Below are 22,710 nucleotides of genomic sequence, written 5' to 3' on the forward strand. Positions count from 1 at the left end.
TTGTGCTCTTCGTTTCTGGCTAAAAAATCCATCTCCCACACACGTTCTTCCCCCACGCCGTGAGCTTCCGATTTCATTTCAAGAGTGAGACAATAAAATCGGTTGCATGGGGAGGGAGGAGGGTAGGTGGAAGAGTGAGGGAGAAATCGAATTAAACGCGGAAAGTTTTCTAAATATATACGTGTGTGTGCTGTCTGTTCTCCTTTGATTCCTTTCCCTTTAGAACAAGATAATAACTCAGTCCCCTGGACAAGTTGCCAGTTCTAAAAATGTCCTCATACAATGTGAAACTGGAAAAGTTTTGACTCAGTGTCTAATATTTCCCGAGGCGAACTGGTATATTGGCAGAGAGCACGAGCTTGGATACACAAGTGTCTGTGTTTTTTTTTTTTTTTTTTTTTTTTTCCCTGAAAATTGCTTTGCATTAAATTTCCTCAGCTTCAGAATTATCTTTACTCGCCTCCAGCTAAACTTGATTTTTTTTTTTTTTTTTACCAAGCGCTTGATCTGTTGGCGAATGAAATCTGAGAAGAAACCGCAGGCCCTAAGTGGCCGTAATTTAATTGATTTTATCATAAATCATCAACTTCATGAAGAAGCAAAGTTTTCATTGAAGTAAATTGATATTAATGGACACTTTCTGAAATCTAGCCATATAGATCTGTATGTTGTTGGTCCTCCCACTTCTCTTTTGGGACAGGAGATTTGGGTAGGGGAGTATTTTTCCACACTTCTATCTTTTTTTCTCCTACTCTCCCTAAAAACGATTTATTGCAGCGTGGGGGATCTGATCCCTGGCGTGGCGAGGTGGGGGGGGGAGCTAGAAGCTCTGTTCCTCTTTGTGGCATTTCACAGCAAGGCCGAAATCCGGGAGCACCGAAACGAGGCTCTTCTGGGTGGATGAACATCGAGCAGCTGGGTTTCTTTGGGTTGTTCCCTTAGCTAGGTTGTCCGCTCTGCCCATGGGTTTGGGGGCATCGGGATGTGGTATTTCTGGAAAAAACACGTGCGTTGCAGCGAGGTGCATCCCGGCTCGGCCAGCCTTGCTCCCATCCGTGTTAAAAATAAAAATAGGATTTAAAACCTCCTCTTCCATCTGCCTGTCCTATCCTGTGTTAAACATTATTGTTCCCAAAACTTCCCCTCCTAATTAAAAATTAACTAAGAACCCGGGAAAGAAGGGAGCCCTTTGATATGGTGATAAGTTTGACAGACCAAATACCCATACAGTAAGAGAGGATTTTAGCAAAGGGCAGTGGCTCTGTTATGTGCCCATTGGTGGCCGTCTGTGAGGTGACTGCAGAGATGTACACTGAGAGGAGAATGCGGGACTCGGTGGTATCCTTATGGTTGCCTTACAGAAGATAAATATTCGGTGAAAACATTTTACCAATTTCGGTGAAAGAACATTCTTTCTCCTGAGAATCCCTGTTCAAAAATTGTTAGTCTCTGTGAATTATCACTTGGAAGAAGGTAAAATGGAGCTTATTTCTTCTCCCAGGTTCCTTCTCCCCCATGCTCAGACCGTCTTCCAGCGACAGCCAGGTCCCGGATTCAGGCGAGTACCACTGCAAAAATAACCAAATTTCTTCCTTTTCTCACAGAAGCAACCACGGTGGTAGTGTGGATGCCTGGCCCTCCTGGGAGGCGAAGGAAGGGCAGTGGGAGAAAAGCTTTGAATCCTCAAATCGTCATTCTTTCTTTCGCGGGGAGGGGAAGGGGGAGGTAGCCTGGAAGAGGGGCGAGGAGCCCGTCCCCAAGGCCTCCGAGCGCTGTCCCGCCGCCGGCACGGCAGAGAAGCCCCCCCCGCTTCTCCTGTCCCCTAACCCCGGGTGTTTCCCCTCTGTCACCGTCGCCTTCGCCGTTTGGCTGGACGCCGAGGCTTTGGGAGCGGTGTTTGTTGCGGTCGCTTTCCTCGTTAGTGTTTGTTCGTCTCCTTCGCTTTCAGGACAAAAGATTAAAAGGGGGGCGGTGTAGAATTAAAGAGAGCGCGAGAGAGAGAGAGAGAGAGAAGAACGAGCAGCTGGAGCTCCCCAAACCCAGGCCAGCCCCAGCTGCGGCGGCAGGGAACAAGGGGCATCGGCTGCCTGGGAAGTTTGGGAAATTTGCTGATGGGGGAATTTGTGCGACTGGAGGGGGAGCCGGTCATTTACCAATTCTGTATAAAATAGGGGAAAGGTTGACGTGTCCCAGTCACGTGAGCACATAATTCAAGCTATTATTTTGGCATTTGGAGTGGGGGTGGAGAAGAAAAGCGGGGATGGTGATTCCCAGCCCGCCTCCGGTGAGCCGCTCCCCAAACACCCATGTGCACCCGCTGGAACCGCAGCCTCGCTCACCCCAAACCCGCCCCAAACCCACCCCATCCCGACCCCGCCGCAGGTTTTGGCGACCGGGCGGGAGAGTGGTGGTGCGGGGGACGCGAGGATGCGAGAGGCTGCGGGGGGGGGGGCTGGAGTCTGCGGGGGACTGCGGGGCTGCCGGGGGGGTGCGAGAGGCTGCGGGGCTGCTGGGGGTGCGGGCGTGCCGGGCACCCATCCCGCAGCAGCCTGGGAGCGGCGCGGAGCCGGGCGTTGTTTTGTTTTGTTGTTTTTTTTGGAGACAATTCAAAAGCACTTCCGCTGAGCGATCGTTAACCTGGTGAGTTATTGCTCCTCTAAGCAAAGGTCATGGGGAGAAAAAGGTCTAATCTGTCAAGGAAAAAACACTGCTCACTCAGGTTCATTTTGATTTCTTATCCGGGCTGGCTTCTGTTTGGGGTTTAAGGAGGTCCTGGACCTTTCGTAACTCTCCCCTCCCTCGGGTTCTCTGAGGAATGGGAGCGTGGAAACCCAGACTCCTTCAGACCAAAACAAAAAGGACCGAGGGAGGCTGAGCAGCCCCCGGGGAGACGGTGGGTGCCGCGGAGGCCTCCACCCTGCCCCAGTGAGGGCCGAGCAGGGGCTGAGTGGGATCCGCACCGCCTCTGAGAGAGAAATTAATGCAAAGCAGATAGAGCAAAGCCCCCCAGTCAAAACAAAGAACACCGGGGGAAAAACTCGCTCCATCCATCGTTCTCCTGCCTTTACTGCAAGGGAATAAATTAAAAACAATGAAAAACAAACAGCTCCACGCCCCCGAAGCCGTTATTTACGTCAAATACATTTCTGTTTGTTTGTTTGTTTCCCTTTTCCCCTCCTCCCTCCTGCAACCACTCCAAATAAACGCGATTTTCCTCTTTCTCCACCTTTCGGTCTGCCCACTTCTCCCGGGTCCGGTGTGGGAGGAACTTGCCGAGACTCAGATTTCGTTTGCTGAGTTCACAACGCAGAAAGGGTGGTGATTTTTTTCCCCCTCTTTACAAATCTCTGTGTGTACTCTTCAGAGGGAACTGAAAAGCCCCAGTTAACTGGGGAAAGTTGTGATGTAAGTGGAATATTGCCAAAACTGTGTATTAAAGTGTGCGCTCGTGTAATAATAATACCAATAAAAATACAGCTATGGGCCGCCAACTAGAGAAGGTCACGAGCATCCGCGGGTGATTTATGGACTCGGGGATGTTGTCACAAGCAGAGTAGGGGTGTGAGGGGAACATTTTTATTTGAGATTAATAACATCAACATACAGAACGGAAACGGGATTATTAAAGCGACTGAATGTTTCCCAAAACGAAAATATTTTTAAATGAGATTGCTTTTTCTTTATTCCCTTCTTTTCCCTCTCTGAGTCCTTCCTGCGAACGTGGCGGCGGTAAATCTCGGTGTGGCTTTAAAAACATTACGGTTTGATATCGTTAATTCTGATGCCAAATCTCTGCTGTGCGAGCTGTGTCCTCGTACACCATAAAGCATCCCTCCCTTCCCCCCCGCCCCTTCGTGGCGATCCTCCGACCAAACTGGAGTGCACGAAAGAACAGCCCCCCCCCCGGCCCCCTTCTTAATTCCCAGTCCTTCAGGAAAGCGGCCTCGTGCTTTCCCCGATGTTTTCCTGTCCTTGGATCCGCCTGTGCTTAATCCCGAGCCCCCCGGCCCCGCCGCCTGTTTTGCCAGCGCGGCCCCCGGCGACCAGTCCCGCGGGGGCAGCCAGGCGGCCGCATCAGGGTTTTAAGGCAATAAACCCCAAAAGACCCGTGCCCCCTCCCCTCCCTCCCCCCCCGCACAACTCGGGTACGAACGCGCAGCGAGCGGTGCGCTCCCTGGAAATGCCGTGGCGGCTCGGATGAGAAGTAACCTCCGAGGGGAAATGCTGGGGCTTTTGTTATTAGAGCCTGTCTTCTCCCCCATTTCCACCCAACATTTCGCTGTTTGATGAATTCCCTTTGCATTCCCTTGTCCACGCTTTTCTGACCGAAGTTTCATACTTTTTTCTTCCCCCCCTTCAGTTCTCCTTTCTCAAACTCCATCACAGCCTCGTATTTGCTGGACCGGACATCCGAGAATTGGTGAGTTTTGCTGAATATCCTACCTGGTCCCTCTCCCTCTGTCCGTCTCTCTGCATCAGCCTTGCAAGCCATTCCTGCTGCAGTCACCCAGCGTGACCCCCCCCCCCCACCTGCACGGAGCACGGTGCTCGGGATCTCACTATTTTCATTTTGCTACTTGCTTGTCTTTAAACTTTGTGATTTATGGCCGTAACTTTGAGGGAGTGTTTTAAATGGAAGATATTTCCTGTACTCCCTTTGAAGGGAAAGCCAGTCAGATTGCAACATTTGCTGCTAATTTTGTGCGAGGGAGTTACATTTTAAAGAAAAATAATCTGCAACCGAAACAAAGATGGTAATACACAGCGAGCCTAAAAACTCTTTAGAAAAACTCAACACATAAACGTGCAACGACTTTTTTTTTTTTTTTTTTTTTTCCGGCTGCCAGTTAAAGCAAAATTTTGCACTTCAGAGGAGTTACTTGCAGAACCCGAGATACTTCTGATTGCCTAGGTACCATAATAAGTCAGCGGACATCCATATTCAGAAACCTACAGAGTACTTCACCTACAGAGAAGTCTTTAAAAAGAGTCCGAGACAGTTTTTCCTCTCTCCTTTCCTGGAGTTTTAGCGCTGGGGGCTATAAAATATGAACTAACTTGTAGCAGAGGATTTATTTTGGAGCAGTTTATAAAAAGTCACACGGGGATAAAAAATCGCAATAGGGATGTCCCCGGTCGAAACTCTCACTTCAGGGATCTGAACGCTGCAGTCAGAACAATAGCTGGAAACACCGTAGTCCTTGGGATAACACTTTATCCATCACCTAGAAAATTGTGGCTGTCCAACTCAGAGTTAAATCCTCTCAAAACTCAAATGTTTGCTTGGACATCCTTCTTTCCCTTTTCCAGAGTCACTCGCCCAAGCTGAAAAAAAAAAAAAAAAAAAAAAGGCGATACAGCCCCCCAGCCGGTGTATGCCTTCCCCACGAAGTCCACAGAGCCCTTCTGGTCACTCCTTGTCTTGTTGCTAAACGTAAATCCCCCCCGTCAGCACTTAGCCGAAGGAGCGAGCGGCAGAATTAAAGGAGGGAAGATAATCGCGATGGGCAACAAAAGTACCACTTAAAACAACAACAACAAAAAAGTGCAGACACCTAAATTCTTTGCCCTGCCTTCCTCCCACTCGCCAGCCCCTCCTCGTCACGGACGCTCCCCAGAACGCAGCTCGGCGAGTTTCTGGGAGCGGAGGAAGGCGTGCGCCTCGGGCCGGGCACCCCGAGTGGCACCCGTGGCTGCCCCAGCACCCGGCCTCAGCCTTCGCGGCCCCCCGGTGCTCGCGCCCCGAACCCCCGAGCTCGCCCCCGCGAGGCCGGGAGCCGCCCGCAGGCAGCGGCCGGGACGCGAACTCCGCGCGAGTTCCGCGGCCCCCCCCCGGCTCCCCCCGCGCCCCGGAGAGGCTGCGGGGCCGCCCCCAGCCCCCCCGCCCCAGCCCCCAGCCCCCCCTCGGCTCTGGGCCGTCTCGGGGGGGGCCTCTCGCCGCCGAAGGGCCGCGGAGGGGCAGCGGCGGCTGTTGAAAGCGCCGCGACTGCAGCCGGCAACGGGGGGGGGACACACCATGACTATGTTGAAACGGTTTATTAGCATAAATTGACACCTAATTGTTAAACACGTGAATCAAAGGCAAGCTTTGCTATCTTTCTGTCTAGGCCTCTGTCCACCACGTCTGCAATTAGCATAATTTTTCACTAGTGACGCTGTTTGGGAGGCTCGTTGGCTTTGCCCAGCAATCCAGCCCAAATCTTTATTTTTAAATATCCCCTCCGTTTTATTTCCCCCTCGCCCCCCGCCCTCCCCTTAGCCTGGATTCTTTTCGTTATTATTTTAATCCTAGCCAAGCACTGCATAGTTAAAAAGGGGGGGGGGGGGTTGTGTTCAGCTTTTCTTTCTTTCTTTTTTTTTTTTTTTTTTTTTTCCCTTCTCCTTTCCCTTCTTCCCCTTTGCTGTGGTAAAGCAGAGGCCATTGTTATCAGTGAGCAGAGCGTACCAGTCTATAGGGCAACTAGAATCTCAGGGTTTGTCCATTCAAAGCCCTCAGTTTTTCTGCACATCTTGGAAGCTGGAAAGCATCTTGATTTTTTTTTTCTTCCCAAACGGAGACAGAGACAATTTGAGCTGCCGTAACAGAAAGCTCCACTGGCTGAGCCCCCTCCCCCCTGTTTTGGCTTTTTTTTTTATACATTTATATATACATATGCTGGATTTTTTCCTCTCGCGTACTCCTTTAACGTTTTTAAAGGAAGGGGGTCATTCCTTGCTTATTGATTGCGTGGATGCTGGATGTGAAAATATATTATGTCTGCCTGTGCTTTGCTCGTCAGAGACTAAGGTAAGCCGGACTCAAATAGGCTATCACTTTGTGAATGGCGGAGTATATGTCCCAATGATTTATGACCATATGACTCCAATCTCGGTTCAAGAAGAGTTCACAAGCTTTAAGCTTCCTTCCACGCAGAGGCTCTTTTGCAGCCCTCATCCAGGGCCTTTTCCTCTGCTTTATAACTGGGGAGTTCTGCTTGGTGTGAAGCTCGGTTGTGGGGGAGGGAAAAGGGAAATTTTAGGAATGTGTCTCTATTTTCCAGGCATATGCACCGCACGGCAGTCGCTGGGATCTGAGGTCTTTCTCAGCAGCCGACTTATTGTTAAGGGCATGTGTAGAATATTTATTATCGATAATAATTGAAATTAAACACCGGGCTATTCCTGTTTTCACCGGCTCCGGGCAATATTCCTTGGGAGGGGGCGGGGAGAGGGGAAAGGCGCTGCTCTTCTTCATAAACAGAGCCAGGTCGGGAATTTAGGATTTCCAACATGGAGGGAACGGTTTTACAGAGGAAGACATCCGCCTTAGAGTTCTACCTTCTTCCCCCGGGCGCTGGATTTCCCTTCGCCCGCAGCCCTCTCCCCTCTCCCCTTACCCCTCCCCGATTTTATTTCCGTGCCCCCGAAGCTTCGCCCCCAAAAGTTCCTGGCGAGGAGTTGTGGTTAAACGTTACGGCTGGCAGAGCGAAACTTGGAGCGCGAGGAGACCCCGGCAAGGACCCTGCCCGGCTTTAATTGGAACAGGAGATAATCGAATATTTATTATTCTGCCTGAGATTTTTTTTTTTTTAAACAATTCCTTGGAGTAAATAATTAGGATTGCGGCCGTCCTCGGCAAAGATAAATGAGCGGCATTTGTGAGGCGCTGAGAGATGAGGTACAAAGCAAATCTCTGGAAGCCACAAGCGAGAGAGCTTTTGGGCAAAGGGGGTTGTAAATTTATTTTATGGGCTTTTTTTTTTTTTTTTTTAATCGCTGTTATTTTTAGCTGTTTTCGCTGAGCCTCTTCACTCGGTTCTCTTTTCTTTTCCTTTTTTTTTTTTTTTTTAAGAAACCTATGCCAGACAGGAAGGCCTTGGAGAAATTCCCACCTCTGCCCTTCTAGACATCTTCAGCAAACGTATTCATAATAACAGCGCTGCTGTTTGTTAATTAATTCACAGCTTCTCAGCTAGGGTACTGGAGTATACTTTTTAATAAGACTTATTTATCATGGTGCGGGAACCAGAGGAGAATAACTCCCAGCAAAGATATAATTCTCCCTATAGACAATAATACATCTCGGTGGAAGATACAATACATATTTGGGAATGCATAAAGGATTTAATCAGTGTAAAAAGCAAACCAGTCCCTTCGTGGACACTGTCTGAGGCTGTGTTAGAAGTATATGGAGGTTTCATCTGCCATGGCAGAGGAACACAGCAGTCAAGGAAGAGAAGGGAAGGGAAAAAAAAGATGTTATTTATTGTTGAGCTGTGGCTTCTGTTAAACCCCAGTACTCAGAAATATCACATTAGATTCCATCTCTGCAGATTTTATTTTATTTATTTTATTTTATTTTATTTTATTTTATTTTATTTTATTTTATTTTATTTTATTTTATTTTATTTTATTTTATTTTATTTTTATTTTATTTTAATTTTAGAGAATGAAAGAGCCCAGATAAAATTAAATATACAATAGATACAATTAAATATACAATGGATATCAATTTCAAAGCAAAATGTTCAGTGGCTCCTTGCAAACTCTGAGCTGCAGAGAGAAGTTACTGCCTTTTTAAAAGATGTTAGCTACACATCAGATTATTTTCAGTAATAATAGTTTTCATATTTCTGAGGGCATTTCTACTCTGTATCGTAGAGAAAGTTTATGCTAGAGAGAGAGAGAGAGAGAGAGAGAGAGAGAAAGAAAGAAAGAAAGAAAGAAAGAAAGAAAGAAAGAAAGAAAGAAAGAAAGAAAGAAAAAGAGAAGGATGGAGAGAGAGAAAGAAAAGAGAAAGGTTTCATTTTGTGATTTGAGGTGTTCAATTGGGTTTTTATACTTCTAGGGCTTGGACTTGGGGAGAGAGGAATTATGGAAAATGGACGGGCTACAAAGTTAGGAGCAAATGGTCTGGTGACACATTCGTTTTCTAAGGGAAAAAAAAAAAAAAAAAAAAAAAAAGGCAATTAAACTGCTTTTGGAATTACATCTTGGCAACAATAGTACCAGATTCAAGAGCAATGAGTATGGAGTAGTGCAGGCAACAAAAGGGTATGTTTTCTAAATACAACCTGTGCTGCCAAAGAAAGAGAGAGAGAGACCAACAAACAGGCCGAAGGAAGCACATTCTTGAATTCATGCCCCTGCTTAAATCTGCTTAAAATATTTGCCCCGAATTCCAAAGACACTGTGAGTCTCTGTGTAAACAGCAAATTGAGCCAACTGTGTCAGGACACTTTTACCTGGATAAAACATATCAACTATTGGCTGTTTTCAGTTTTAGAACAAATATACCAGAGAGTGGCCTTACAATAAACTTAGCATACTGTTCTGAGTCTAAAACATGCTGTTGTTTTTTATGTCTGTGAACGGCTGATTTTAATAGGTCAGGGATAAGAAGACATGACTCTCATTCCTCTCATGCTTGTAGCCAGCAATTATCTGTTCCATATTATTGTATTTACGTTAATGTGCACAACTGCACATGGATTTGCATGTGTACCCCCCCTCTGTGGGTATATGTGTGTATTCCTACGTGTATATATAGAGAGATGAGTGATAAATACAGATGTAAATAGACGTATAAAGATGTAACCACATGTACTTACTGAGCATGTGCGTAGTTATACAACCTTGTTGTTATGCTCTGAGAAAAAAAGGGGCTAACAAACAACAACCAGGAAAACTATCCCCAAAAATCAGCTCAACGTTTTTGCACTAAAACATCTGATGAGCTTTCTTAGGCTGCACACAGGACAAAATCTGCTCAAAGCATCTGTTCACCCTGTTCTGCAGGACCCTATTCATGTCATGTGCCTTTCAGGCTCCAAGATGGATTCATAGGCTGGGTACTATTATTGTGTGTTTTCTCCTAACCTTTCAGGTCAGCTTCCAATAGACAGCTGGAAACGGCCTGTCACGTGGCCTTGGGGTGCCAATGTTCTGCCATAGGGGTGTCAAGACCCTGGTAGCCAGAAAAATCATTTTGGGGAATCCCAGAGATGCAGAAGACAACATACTACGACAGCTCCACGCTCTTTGGGGGCTACTCCTATGGGAGCACCAACGGGTTCGGCTACGAGGGTCCACAACAGCCCTTCCAGCCAGGCTCTCATGTGGAGAGCGACTACCAGAGGTCTGCCTGTTCCCTCCAGTCCCTTGGCAACACAACCCCTCACACAAAAAGTAAAGACCTGAATGGGAGCTGCATGCGTCCAAGTTTACCCCAGGAGCACCATCCACCTCCAACTGTCTCGCCGCCCCCAAACCCTGCCACCAACAGCACCAGTAACAACAGCAATAACCAGTCGGGGAGCAGTAAAAGTGCCCCCAGCAAAGCCAACCTCAGTGCAAATGCCAGTCTCACCAAGCAGATTTTCCCCTGGATGAAAGAATCGAGGCAAAACTCCAAACAGAAAAACACTTCCCCTAGCACAGGTACACTGTTCTGCTCTTCTAACCATCCACTTTCCTAACTTGTGAGGTAACAGAGCCACTGTCCAGAGGGGTCTTTTTTGGAGGAAGGATAGGGGGGAAGGATCCAGCAAGGATCCAGGTGCTGGGCATGATCCCAAGGCCACTAGCCACACACACCGGCTGGGCCAAGCAGGCTTGGCCCATCCTGCAGTGCTGACCAAACCCTTGGTTTCTTCTGAACATAACCAGGGCACCTCGGGGAAGTGCAGCCAGGCAGCTGTACACAGCCAATGTCTGGCCATGCAGATGCAGACACCCAGTGATGTGCACCCCTGATCAATCTAGAGATGAGAAAGCCGAGTGCTTGTTTTCTTCCTTCCTCTCTGCCTCCAGACACAGGAGTAAACACAGTGCTCTCTGACTGTGTGTGCCTATAGGGAGCATATGCATAAATACAAGGATATTTCTGCATGCATACACACATGCATCTCTAATGCAATCGCAGATAAAAAATCAGTATGGAAATAGCACTGTTGTGACAAATGTATTCACATAAGCTCTGCAGCATGCACTTCACTACATTAGTATTGTTTATCTAGTATAGACATGCTTATATTACAAAAACATAGGTACAAATGCAATTTGGTGTAAAACAATGTGCGTGTAAATATTTCTGTTACACAAATATGAGCTGCACACAAGATGTGTGTGTGTGTGTGTATTAACACCTTGGAAAACAAAGTACCTCCCAACACTGACCCATGTTAATATTAATTGGCTTTGCAGTGAGTGCCCCCCTGCCAAATATTATTTTCTCAAAATTATCTGTTGAAAATAATCGACTCCTAAATAAATGGCCCTGGAATCCTTTTCTACATGACATGATCAAATTTTCATAAACCAGGGGCAGCTTTGGAGAACAGAACTCTTAATAAATGACATGATTATGGAGTGCAGGCTAATGCAAGGGGGTGAGGGAAGGGGGGGGTCGAACTCTTGTGCCTGTTCCAGGATTTATTAAGAAACGATGCATTCAATTTCTGCATGTAAGTAATTATCTTTTATTTCATTTCGCGGCCAGCAGAAACCTGCAGTGGCGAGAAAAGCCCTCCAGGCTCCTCGGCCTCAAAGAGAGCCCGCACAGCCTACACCAGCGCTCAGCTGGTGGAGCTGGAGAAGGAATTCCACTTCAACCGCTACTTGTGCAGGCCCCGCCGTGTGGAGATGGCCAACCTGTTGAACCTCAGTGAGAGGCAGATCAAGATCTGGTTCCAGAACAGGAGGATGAAGTATAAGAAAGATCAGAAGTCAAAAGGCATGGGGTCTTCTTCTGGAGGGCCTTCCCCCACCAGCAGCCCGCCCCAGCCAATGCAATCCTCTGCCGGATTTATGAATGCCTTGCACACCATGAGCAGTAACTACGATGCCCCCTCACCGCCTTCCTTCAATAAGCCCCACCAAAATGCCTATGCCATGCCAACTAACTACCAAAACCCCATCAAAGGCTGCCCCTCCCAACAGAAGTACACCAACACGGCCCCTGAGTACGACCCCCACGTGTTACAAGGGAATGGGGTGACCTACGGGACTCCCAGTATGCAGGGAAGTCCCGTCTATGTTGGAGGTAACTATGTGGATTCTATGCCCACCTCTGGCCCGTCCCTCTACGGCCTCAATCACCTGCCACATCCCCAGGCAGCCAGCATGGACTACAGCGGGCCTCCGCAGATGCCTCCGAGCCAGCACCACGGACCATGCGAGACCCACCCCACCTACACAGACCTTTCCACGCACCACGCATCTTCTCAGGGCAGAATCCAAGAGGCGCCCAAGCTGACCCACCTGTGATAGGGAGCAGGGACAGGCTCGAGCCAACTGGATGGGACCCAGACATGGGACAGAAAGGAGGCGAAGAGGGCAGGACTGGCTTCAGAAGCATTTGTGTCGAGCTATTTATTTATTTTTTTTATTTTGTTGATGTTTTTTTCTTTCGTTCTTAGGTTTTTGTGCTTGCCGTTATTATTTCTGGGTTCCGTTAGGCACAATTTCCAATCATTTCAGTATTTACTGACAAAAGCAGCTTTCTCTCTGAAGAGATATACCTCCTGTGGGTCAACACAAATGCTTCTGAAGCTGTTTTTGGGTAGATTTGTGGGAATCTAGCAGATTTTTTAGCAGCAACATCCTTAATTTTCAAACAAACTACCGATTACCAATGGTAATCCTTGGACAGTGGACAGCAGAATAGCCAGCCAGCCAAATCTTAAACAGTTGGTGTCTCTGCATCTACAGAAACATACACACCTGTCCACATAGGATATCAAAAGAGATTCCCAAGAAAACTATCCTCCCCTTCAACTTCTTCTCTAGAAAAACGTTGTGCTTTCCTTTCCAGCCTTCTGAGGAAGGGCATCCTTTTTTGATGAGTAACTTCCCACAAATCCCCACATAAACTGCAAATATACACACCTGCCAACATGTAGAATTCACACTCTTTCCCTCTTACCCCACCTCCCCTCTCAAAAATAATTAAAAAAAATAGAATAAGAGAGGTCTAAGAATTGCAAAAGGTTCAGGAAACAAGTTTCTGAAATGCCTAAAAACCCACCCACACTAACAGCAGTCCAAAGAGAGGAAGAAAGAGTTGACAGGTCTGAATATTTTTCCACCTTTGCCACTGATGATGTGAAGTTTCCATTTTTCCATTTGAGACACCGTTGGCTGACTTTTTTTTTTTTTTTTTTTTTTTTTTGGGGGGGGGGGGAGCGGGGGGGATTTTTCTTAGGGTTCATTGACAGAAAAGCAATCTTAAGACTTAGAAGTCCTATGCTTCTTTACTCCTCTTCTCCTGACCTTACGTGAAAACAGGGTATATTTGAACAAATGGAATGTCCTCCAATAGAAGCAGAAGTGAATGGATCTCTAGTATTTGCTAATGCTTTCTTGTCTGGACATCTTTGTTGCACTTAGAGTTTACATATAATGGGTATAAAAACAACTTTGAAGGGCGTCCGTCCAACTCAGTCGAGATGTCCTTCAATAGGTGTGTGTTCTGGTGAACATTCATATATATTTATTGGTTATAGCCAGTTTAAAATATTTTCCTTTTTGTATTATTTATCCCCAATATTATGTATTTATATGAGGAAAAAAAAAAAAGAATCAAATTGTACTTTTTTAGTATTTACTTGTTATAAAGGACATTGTGTTTCCTCGTCATTGTACAACAAGCTTATTTTAGTTATTGTAATTTAGAAAGACCAGTAGTTTTATGTTACCTTCGTACTTATGAATAATGTAATTAGTTCTACTGGAGGCATGAGAGCAGAACCAGCCTGTAATTGTATAGTCCCGGTTAGAAGAGCTAGAGCTGACCCCTCCCTCCCACCTCGCCCTCCTCTCCGGAGTTTTCTTTGTTCTTACAGTAGTTATTTTATTTCCTTGCTTAAGGGTCGTCTGTTGAGCAATTCTTGAATAAACTTTCTGTTATCAATTTTATCTCGTCCCATCAGTCGGATTTAAAAGCAGAGAAAGAGAAAACGAAAACGAAAAAGAAAAAAAAAAAAATAGAAGGAGAAGAACGGGCAGAAGAGGGAGCGGGGGGGGAGAGGAGCGAGCGAGGTCCCGGAGGGGCCGGAGCCGGGGCCGGGGCCGCTCCCGCCCCGGGCCTGCTCCCGCCCGCGGCACAAAGGGGTCACGTGGCGCGGGGCCGCGCTGCCATTGGGCCGCCGCGAGCACAAAGGCGGGCGGCGCACAAAGGGCGCGGGCCGCGCGCGGGGAGTTCCGAGGCGCTGCGCGGGCACGGCCGCGGGCACGCGCCCTGGGCAGGGGCAGGGGCAGGGGCAGGGGCTGCCGGGCGGGGTGGGCTTTGGGAGGTCCCGGGGAGCACCGGCAGCACCACGCCACCGGGCCTGCCGCGTGCCCGGCCGGCGGAGAAGCGGCGCCGGCTCCCAGGGCAACAGCCACAACGACGGCACGGGGCAGCACGGGGCAGCACGGGGCAGCACGGGGCAGCACGGAGCCCCGGGGCCGCTTTTCCTCCCAGCGCTGCCGCTGGGCTGTGCCGCCCCGTGCAGGGAGCGATTCGCCCTTCGGGGAGGCCGTCACGTAAAAGCACAACAGCGTGCGCGCTGCGATGGGGACCGGGACAAATAAAGGGAGCTTGGCCTGGGCTGCGGCTCGGGGGAGGTTTCTTTCCCCTGTCGCTGAATGCGGTGCTCTCAGAGCCACGTCCCGGTCGCCATTTGCTGGGTTTGTGGCCGGGATTCCCGGGAACTGGTTCAAAATCGGCACGGAGAAGCCGATACCGAGCACGCAGCGCGGCACAGCTCGTGCTGCCGTCAGAGGGGTTCTCGCCTGCCTCCGGCCCTGTAAATCCTCGCAGCCTCCGGCCCGATCTGTGTCCCCCCGTTGCAGGCGCAGACACGGCTTTGTCTTAAACGGGTGCGTTTCCCAACCGCTCGCTAGCCGTGCGGATTCCTTGCTGCTGGGCAATGCCTCTCCCCTTGAGTACGGGGATTTATTTTTGTTCCTGTTGCCTCCGCATGGTGCGTGGGAAAAAAAAATAAATTACTCTTTCCCGGTTGTATTTTGTTTTGTTTTGTTTCGGCACTTCAGTGTCAGTAAAAGCAGTGAATCCCGTTGGGGCAGCATCCCTTTTACACCCCAAATTCCTCTGCTGCACCCCAGCCCCCCGGTGAACCACACCGCGCGCCCTCGGAGAGCAACGAGGAACCAGGAGCCTAAAGACAAAGCCTGAAACCGTCAAAACGCCACTTCAGTCCAAAAAAAGCAAGAAATGATCGGAAAACAAACTATGAATTAAGACATCAGTCTCTATCTGACAGGATTTATGTTTATTTCGATGACCACATACACGGATAATAAATCTTTAGGGAAATTCTACCAAACTCTAAAGCCCTCAATCGAAGTGCGCTTTGTAATTTTAGTTTTAGTTTTTATTATTATTTTAATTTTTATTTGTCATTTTGCTAAACTGTGGTTGGGTGTCTAGTTCAGCTTTAGATTTATTATGTGTTTCTCTAAAACCCGTGCCACCCACACGGATGCTTTAACTGACAAAAGTTTCTAGGCTTCTCCCTGTGTGAATGCAGCCTGCCAATCCTCCTCTGCTGCAAAATGGGAGAAATGGAGCTTGACCAAACAAACGAAAACCCAGCCAGATTTCCATTTTGCAGCAAGCAACTTTTTTTTTTTTTTCCCTAGAATTTTTTATTTTTTACACTTCCCAGATTCTGGGCCCTGGATTAAACTTTTCGACTCTTTCTTGCTTGAAGTAACTCCTTAGCAAAAGCCAAAGTTCTTTGCTGAGTGAGTTAGGCTGAGCTGTCAAATTCTTTCGAGAAAAAGATTGATCGTTTCTCTCTTTTTTTCGGTTTGTGTGGACCTGGCCACTTTAAAAGAAAAAAAATAAAGGAAGAAAAAAAAAAAAAAAGAAGAAGAAAAAAGAAAATCTTCCTGGGAAACGACTTTTCGTTTTATTTATTTTGTAAACTCTGGAAGTGGATCTGTTCATTGGCAGGGAGAAACGGGGAGAAAAAGGATGGGAAGTCAGAAATGCGATTTCAAAGGTATCTGTGACCTTAAAAACACATTTGGCTTTTAAGGAAAGCGTAACGGGTGCGTTGAGTGTAGCTTTGGAAGCAGGATTGCGCTGTTTCTTTAAAAGTAGTTTAACGAGGTAAATCTGGCCGATCTACCTGGACTTGACGTAAACGATTCCTTGATTTCCTAAGCGCCTCATGCCCAGGCTCAGCCACAAACCTGCGGACCGGACCGGACCGTCCCACAACGCATCCGCACGGCGGGCCCGTACCCGCGGCGGTGCCGAGGGCCCTGCGCGCCTGCGGTTCGGGGCCTTCTCCCCGGCTGCGGGAGGGCACCTCGGGCAGGCAAAGGCCCTTTTCCCACGTCCGCCTCCCCCGGGGGGAACCAAATGTCCCGAGCCCAGCGACGGTGTCCCCGCGGAGCCGCCCGGCACCGGCAGCACCGGAAAATGCGGGTAGCCCGGGCAGTGCGGGCAGTGCGGGCAGCACCGGGCAGTGCGGGCAGCACCGGGCAGTGCGGGCAGCAGCTCCTTGCCTGCTGGTCCCGCGGAGCCTCCCGCAGCCCGCCGAGGACGGATGGCGGGGATGCTTTTCTGGGGATCTTCTCTCGCCTTTTTTTTTAATCAATTAAAGAAAATAATGCGTTCTGTTTGCCACCAGACCCCGCCTGCCATTGGCCGCGGATGGCCACGTGACCACGAATTGGCTGCAATTTCGCCCCAGTCTCGAGTTTAATAGAGCAAGGTCCCCATACGCCTGTATTATCAGCAATATAACAATTATAAAAAGCCCGAGAACCATCATCATCACTGCCATAAAAACTGAGGCCCTCAGATTTCTTCCTCTCTTCCCCTCCTCCTTCCTCCCCCCCTCCCGCTTTTTAAAGCCTGGGCCCTGGAAAAGCCATGAATTTTGAATTTGAGAGGGAGATCGGGTTTATAAATAGCCAGCCTTCGCTCGCAGAGTGCCTGACGTCTCTTCCCGCTGTCCTGGAGACATTTCAAACTTCATCAATCAAGAACTCGACATTAATTCCTCCTCCTTTTGAGCAAACCGTCCTCAGCCTGAATCCTTGTTCCAGCAGCCAAGGAAGACCGAGGAGCCAAAAAAGAGCATCTCATGGCCTGCTCCAGCCCCAGCCTCCGGCACAGCCCGGCCCCTTGGCAGCGGAATTCCCCTGGATGAAGGAGAAGAAATCGTCCAAGAAAGCAACCCAGGCTCCATCCTCGTCTTCCTCCTCTTCCCCCCCATCATCTTCCTCGTTGCCGATCCCTGCCGCAGGATCTCCCGCAGGTTCGTATAATAAGGGGATGAGGGGGTGTTTGCTGAAATCGGAGAGGATTCGAATGATGAACAGTCCCCGCCGTCCCACCAGCAGCCTTGCCCTGGCTCCCCAGCAGACTTTGCCTCCCCGAAACTGTGTCACGCAATAAAATGCACCGCAGCAATGTACACCGCCGAGGGGACGGGTATTTATCCCCCCCGCAAATAAAAGAGAAATTGCTGCAACTTCTGCGAAAGCAAAGAGATTTCCGGGGGAGTCGGGTTTTTTATGAGCTACAGCGGGGGGACTTGGCAGCTGAGTCACAGCTCCATTTTCTTGACTTTCCCTCCCAGCCTTGATTTTCCTTACAACCTACAGGGAAAAAAAAAAAAAAAAAAAAAAGTGGAGGGAGGAAAGAAAGACGGGTGGGTAACCCTGAGGCTGCTGCGAGCAAGATGAGGAGGCAGAAAGACGGAGAGCAGGGCTCCCCAACAACCAGCACAGTGGGGAGAGACAGCTCACCATCGCAAAACTGATACACCCCCAAATCCTCCAACCCCCAGGCAAACTAACATCTCTCCAAGGCGTCCCTTGGCCAGGGAGCTCAGTAACCCTGGCCAGGGACCCTCCTTCCCCCGGGACAAAATGTGTAAGTGTAATTCACTGTTTATGTATTTTCCTAGCGCCGTTCAGGTAAAAAATGTTCAGGCAGAAAGGCGGACACCACATTGGCCAGATAACACAGGAATCGAAGCCCACAGCATCAGTCCCTAACCTACTGGCAGGGAAAAAAAAAAAAAAGAGAGAACGAAAAATGGGTCGAAATTCCCCATGTTTGCGTGTCTGCGAAGTGGGCAGAGAAGAAAGGGAGAGGCCAGGGAGCAAAATCCTTTCTCCTCCTTGGGGGCAAGGGTACCGGAGAGCGATTTCCAACCTTCTTCCACAGTGGGAAGAGCTTAATTAAACATTTCTCTCGCAGCGGCTCCCCAACCCTCCCCCCACCCCCGCTCGGTAGTGCGAGGCACGGTCTGCCCTGCCCGCTGCAAGGAGGGGACGGATCCAGACCCTCCATCCGCGCAGCGGCCCCCCTCCCTCTTTTGCAACGTGCGGTTTTGTGTGTTTAAGACACCCAGGGGCTCGCAGACACCAGCGGCTCCAGGAGGCTCCGAACGGCGTACACCAACACGCAGCTCCTGGAGCTGGAGAAGGAATTCCACTTCAACAAATACCTCTGCAGGCCCCGCCGGGTGGAGATCGCGGCTCTTCTCGACCTGACCGAGCGGCAAGTCAAGGTCTGGTTCCAGAACCGCCGCATGAAGCACAAGCGGCAGACGCGGCACAAAGAGCCCCCCGACGGGGACGCCGCCTGCCCCGGCCCGGACGAGGGCAGCGACCCCCTGGACGAGGCCGAGGACGGCCCCGCGCTGGGGCCCAGCCGCGGCCAGGCGCGCCCCGAGCCGCCCGGGGGCCCCCGGAGTCCGGCGCAGCCCCGCGCCGCCGCCTCCCGCCCGCAGCGCGCCCGCCCCGGCGGCCGGGACTCGCCTTCGCTGCCGGAGCTGGGCATCTTCTCGGCAGAGCCCTGCCTGCAGCTCTCCCCCGACCTGCAGGACTCCCTGGGGAGCCCCGTCCACTTCTCCGAGGAAGACCTGGACTTCTTTGCAAGCGCACTTTGCGCTGCAGAGCTGCAGCACCTGAATTTCCAGTAGCGGGCCCGCTCCCCGCCTGCCGCTGCTGCCCCGCCAGGCCGAGGCGCCCCCGGCCCCGCTGCCAGCTGCCCCCGGCTGCGGGGGGGGGGGGGGCGCCCCCGAAAACGCCCCCGAGCCACCATTCGTTCAATCACCCCCCCCCCCCCCCGTGCCCCAAACTCTTTCTTCCGAGAATCGCGTTGCAGGACCCGAATCACACTCGCAGTATTTATTTTACAAGGCTCACATAAAAGAGTAGGGGTTTTATTATTATTTTGTAATTAAAACCAGGTTCTTAATTACAGGCTTCTTTCTTATTTATTTTAAAGACGGCGCCCGATTATTTTCACGCACATCAGACATGTCAGGCCTCGAGAGAAAACATTTGTAAATCCTTCAAGTGACTTTCTCAGGAATCAGAATGAGACTTTTAGATTTCCTAATAAAATGATAATGATAATAATAATAATAAAACAGAGGAATTTTCTTTCCTCTTTTTAAGTTGTAGATGTAGACTATTTATTAAAATCTTTTAATAGTAAATGACAAATTATTTATTGTACATTATTTTCATAGAGTAAATAAATGCCTTTACAAAACTAAGAAACGTGGGTTGCTATATATTTCATTCGAAATTGTTATCTCTTTTTTTTTTTTTTTTTTTTTTTTTCCTAAACCAGTCTCCTTCCTCTTCCCTGATTTGCAGCAATCTGGTGTCTTTATAGTCTGTTCATGTGCACTGAGAGAGAGGACAAAAGAAATTGCTCCCAACTAATACTGCAAGAGTCTTCGTGAGTCAGAAATATTTGCCCTGTTCCGTTCTGTCTGCGTTTCCTTTGAGCTTGTTTTTTAATGTTATTATTATTATTATTTTTAATAAATCGAAGCCGGGTATTTGTTTCCCATGCTAACACTCGCTGGTGTGTTTTTGTGACTCCCTCCCGAAAGCACGGCTCGGCCGAGGGGAAGGCAGCACAAAGGCAGCGCTGCGGAGCCCCCGCACATTCCGCTCCCGTGCTGGGGGCGGGGGCGCAGCCCCCTGCAGCCGTTCGCGCAGCCAGGCCCGGAGCGGTCAGCTCTGCCCCTTGCCGTTAGCCCACTCCTCCGTCTCTCATCACTTTCAGCAGGAAATAGAAACGTGCCACATCGCAGTTATAAGTATTTTAAATGTTCCCGACTACCACAAAAAAAAGGCGGAAAAAAGGGGGATTTCGAGTAAGTGCAAAACATGGGTAGTGTGAGCCATCATTTTGGCCAACAAAAAAAAAAATGCTACAGAGGGCAGAGGGGCTAGAGATTAGCCTGAAAGAGGCATTCTTTTTTTTCATACCCCGTCTTTTCAGCAGCAAAACCCAGAAAACCTCCGGCCTCGTAAATCTGCGGTCTCCTTCCGCAGCAGTTTGCGCAGCTCTGTCTCGGCTCGCGGATCTCTTCACGAACGCGGTCTAGCAACGTGCGATTTTAAACACAAACCTCACATATCAGGGAGGGAGGGCGCGAGGCGGAGGGGGTGGGGAGGCTTATGAATGGAGGGGGGTCAGCGCAGGAATCAATCGCGGTGACACCCAAAATAAATCACATTACGTCTTTGCTAAGTCACCGGTGGTTCCTCGGGCACGGTAGAGCCCCGGCGGGCGGCGTCTGCGCGCGGGGCGAGCCCGGGGGCGCCGCGGGCAGGGGCCGAGGGGAGCGCGGGGAGCAGCCGAGCGGCCCCTACCCACGGCGCTGCCCCGGCCCCGGCCCCAGGGCCAGCGGAGGGCCGGCTAAGGGCGGCCCGCGGCGGCCGGGGGCAGCGAGCCGCGCCCGGAGGGGCCCGGCCCCGCGGGGCTCCCCGGGGCCGTGGTCTCCGTCCCGCGGGGCCGTTCCGGCGCTCCGGCGGCTGGGCGGAGCCGCCCCCCCGCGGGCCAGGGCCTGGGAACGCGCTCGCTCGTTCTGTGCTTTCGTGTTGGGGGCGTCGGAGCCGGGCTCGCTTTCTGCTTCGGGCAGTAAAAAGAAATAAAACGAAAGAAAGCGAGCCCTCGACAGATGTTCTCGAAATTGCTGTGCGAAGATCTGGGTTATCGCTCCCCGCCGGAACAAAGGCAGGCTGGTTTTACGGCTACCTTTTCACTCGGAATGACACCGCTGGCCTCCCTCCCAACCAAGCGAGCAGACGTTTCAGACCTGCTAGCAGCTCGCTCCGGGAGGGAGTCAGTCTATGCTTAAAATGGACGTGGATGGCAGTTACGGTACGCAGGTGAACGTTACCAAAAGCACCCTCCCGTCGACGAAAGGAAGCGGCCGGTGCGCGGCCCGCGGGGGCTGCAGCCCCCGGCCGGGAGTCGCCCCCCGCTGCGCTGCCCCCTCTCCCGACTCCTTCGCTCTGGAAGTCCTCGAGCCAGGCGGGGGAGGATGGGGGGGGCGGGGGAGGGAAAGCCCAGGCCCAGCCCAAGTACCACAGAAGGCTATTCATTATCTTTAAGTTTATTTAATATCTCCAGCTTCTGGAACATACTCAGCGGCAGCGTTGGCGCTGCCAGACGCTGTCTATCAAAGCGCCATTTGTTCCAGTGCTTTACAGATCCCCCCTCGCCCCCCCCCCCCCCCCCCGCCCCGCAGCACTCTGGAGCACGGGCTTGTTGCGGGGCTGCTGGAGCCGGCGTTCGGTGGCGGGGGGGGCGCGCAGCCCCCGCGCTCGGCGCTGCCTCGGCCCGGGCCGGGGCCGCTCCCGTGCCCCGCCGGGCTCACGCGTGTGCGCGTCCCGTGCGCCAGGGGCCCGGTGTGTGGGGGGGTTCTCGTTCACCCGAAGCCGCGTACATTGGCGTCTCTTGGCGAATGGAACTCGCAGCGGATCTCCACGGCACAGCCGCCCTTTCCGCGTGGAAGGCAGGAGGGGAAGTGAGAGGCGGAGGGGGACGCACACTCCCTCCTCGGTGTCCCCCATGCGGCGCGGCCCACGCAGGAGCAGACCCGGGGTGGGGCGGGAGCGGGGGGCTCCACCGACGTACACCCTGACACCTTATCAATACAAATCTCTAACAAGGGCCCTTCTGCAGGTCGTAATGACTTCTCAAAGTTGCTGCAGGTCTAGAAAGCATGCCAGTCACAGCCACAGATCAATTCTACACCCACGGAAAGTGACTTAATAAATGGAACCTCGCCAGTTATTATCCTTGCTAACAGCAGGCCCTTTCTTATTTGTCCTAATTAGCAAGACTGAAATGTCGGAGGAAAGAAGGGGAATATTCAATAAAATCTAAATTATTGAATGACTGTAAGATTTCGCCATCAGTTCAGCCATTCTTTACCTTCTTCAAAATGTCAAACAAATGGGGAATGCATATTTGCAACCCTGCCCTTCTGTTCTGTGCAACTGGAGGGCATACATTAAGCATATTAAGCGTATTCAGCTCTTGATCGTTGTCAAAACAGTGCAATTGCCTCACGATTATTAACCTAGAAATATGCAAATGAGATACACTCACACGTGTTGTAGGGATGCTAAAGTAATATTTATCTTGTGCTGGTCTAGTCTGGGGATGTGTTTGCTAAAGAGCTACTTGAAGCCCTGAAGATGTTGAACTAACCCGTTAGAGCCATGGGAAGGCTCAGGGTGGAAAACCTTCTGTGAAGGAAACGCGGGCGAGACCGAGTGGCAGGCCCCGAGCCTTTGATGTGAGAGGTGGGAAGCGTTTTACTTCTCCCGGGGAATCACCCCGACCGCCCTCCGGAGCTGCCGGTGCCAGACTTCGGCTTTCCGGGAACTACTCTGTTTTCTCAGCTGAGTCGTAGCATTTGTCCCGCATTGAATGCACCC

The 22,710-nt window shown here is 50.5% G+C and overlaps 2 protein-coding genes across 9 annotated transcripts in view; both read left to right on the forward strand.

The window, feature by feature from the left end:
* HOXB3 (homeobox B3) overlaps positions 1–13,896 on the forward strand; it is a 57,582-nt gene extending 43,686 nt beyond the window's left edge. For 4 of the 8 annotated variants that reach the window (XM_021276738.4, XM_005026164.6, XM_038168560.2 and 1 more), the window contains 3 exons: positions 4,361–4,420; positions 9,866–10,419; positions 11,480–13,896. In XM_021276738.4, the coding sequence (XP_021132413.1) occupies positions 9,984–10,419; positions 11,480–12,246 (1,203 nt within the window). In that variant the 5' untranslated portion in view covers positions 4,361–4,420; positions 9,866–9,983 and the 3' untranslated portion in view covers positions 12,247–13,896. Of the gene's footprint in view, positions 1–501; positions 2,285–4,360; positions 4,421–6,368; positions 6,788–9,865; positions 10,420–11,479 lie in introns of those variants that run through there. The other 4 variants (XM_072028968.1, XM_072028970.1, XM_005026166.6 and 1 more) reach the window with 4 other exon arrangements.
* A 2,574-nt stretch (positions 13,897–16,470) lies between these two features.
* On the forward strand, positions 16,471–19,421 carry HOXB2 (homeobox B2). Its single transcript, XM_027445558.3, has 2 exons — positions 16,471–17,258; positions 18,355–19,421. Exons 1-2 carry the CDS (start codon positions 16,871–16,873, stop codon positions 18,933–18,935), a joined length of 969 nt encoding a protein of 322 aa, XP_027301359.1. The 5' UTR covers positions 16,471–16,870; the 3' UTR covers positions 18,936–19,421.
* Positions 19,422–22,710: the final 3,289 nt, after the last annotated feature.

Source organism: Anas platyrhynchos, chromosome 28, assembly GCF_047663525.1.
Source record: "Anas platyrhynchos isolate ZD024472 breed Pekin duck chromosome 28, IASCAAS_PekinDuck_T2T, whole genome shotgun sequence".
In the NCBI taxonomy this organism is placed as follows: domain Eukaryota; kingdom Metazoa; phylum Chordata; class Aves; order Anseriformes; family Anatidae; genus Anas; species Anas platyrhynchos.

Coding starts and splice junctions, on each gene's coding strand:
- HOXB2 (XM_027445558.3), top strand. CDS start 16,871: ATGAATTTTGAATTTGAGAGGGAGATCGGGTTTATAAATAGCCAGCCT. Junction 17,259..18,354: donor TGCCGCAGGATCTCCCGCAG/GTTCGTATAATA, acceptor TGTGTGTTTAAG/ACACCCAGGGGCTCGCAGAC.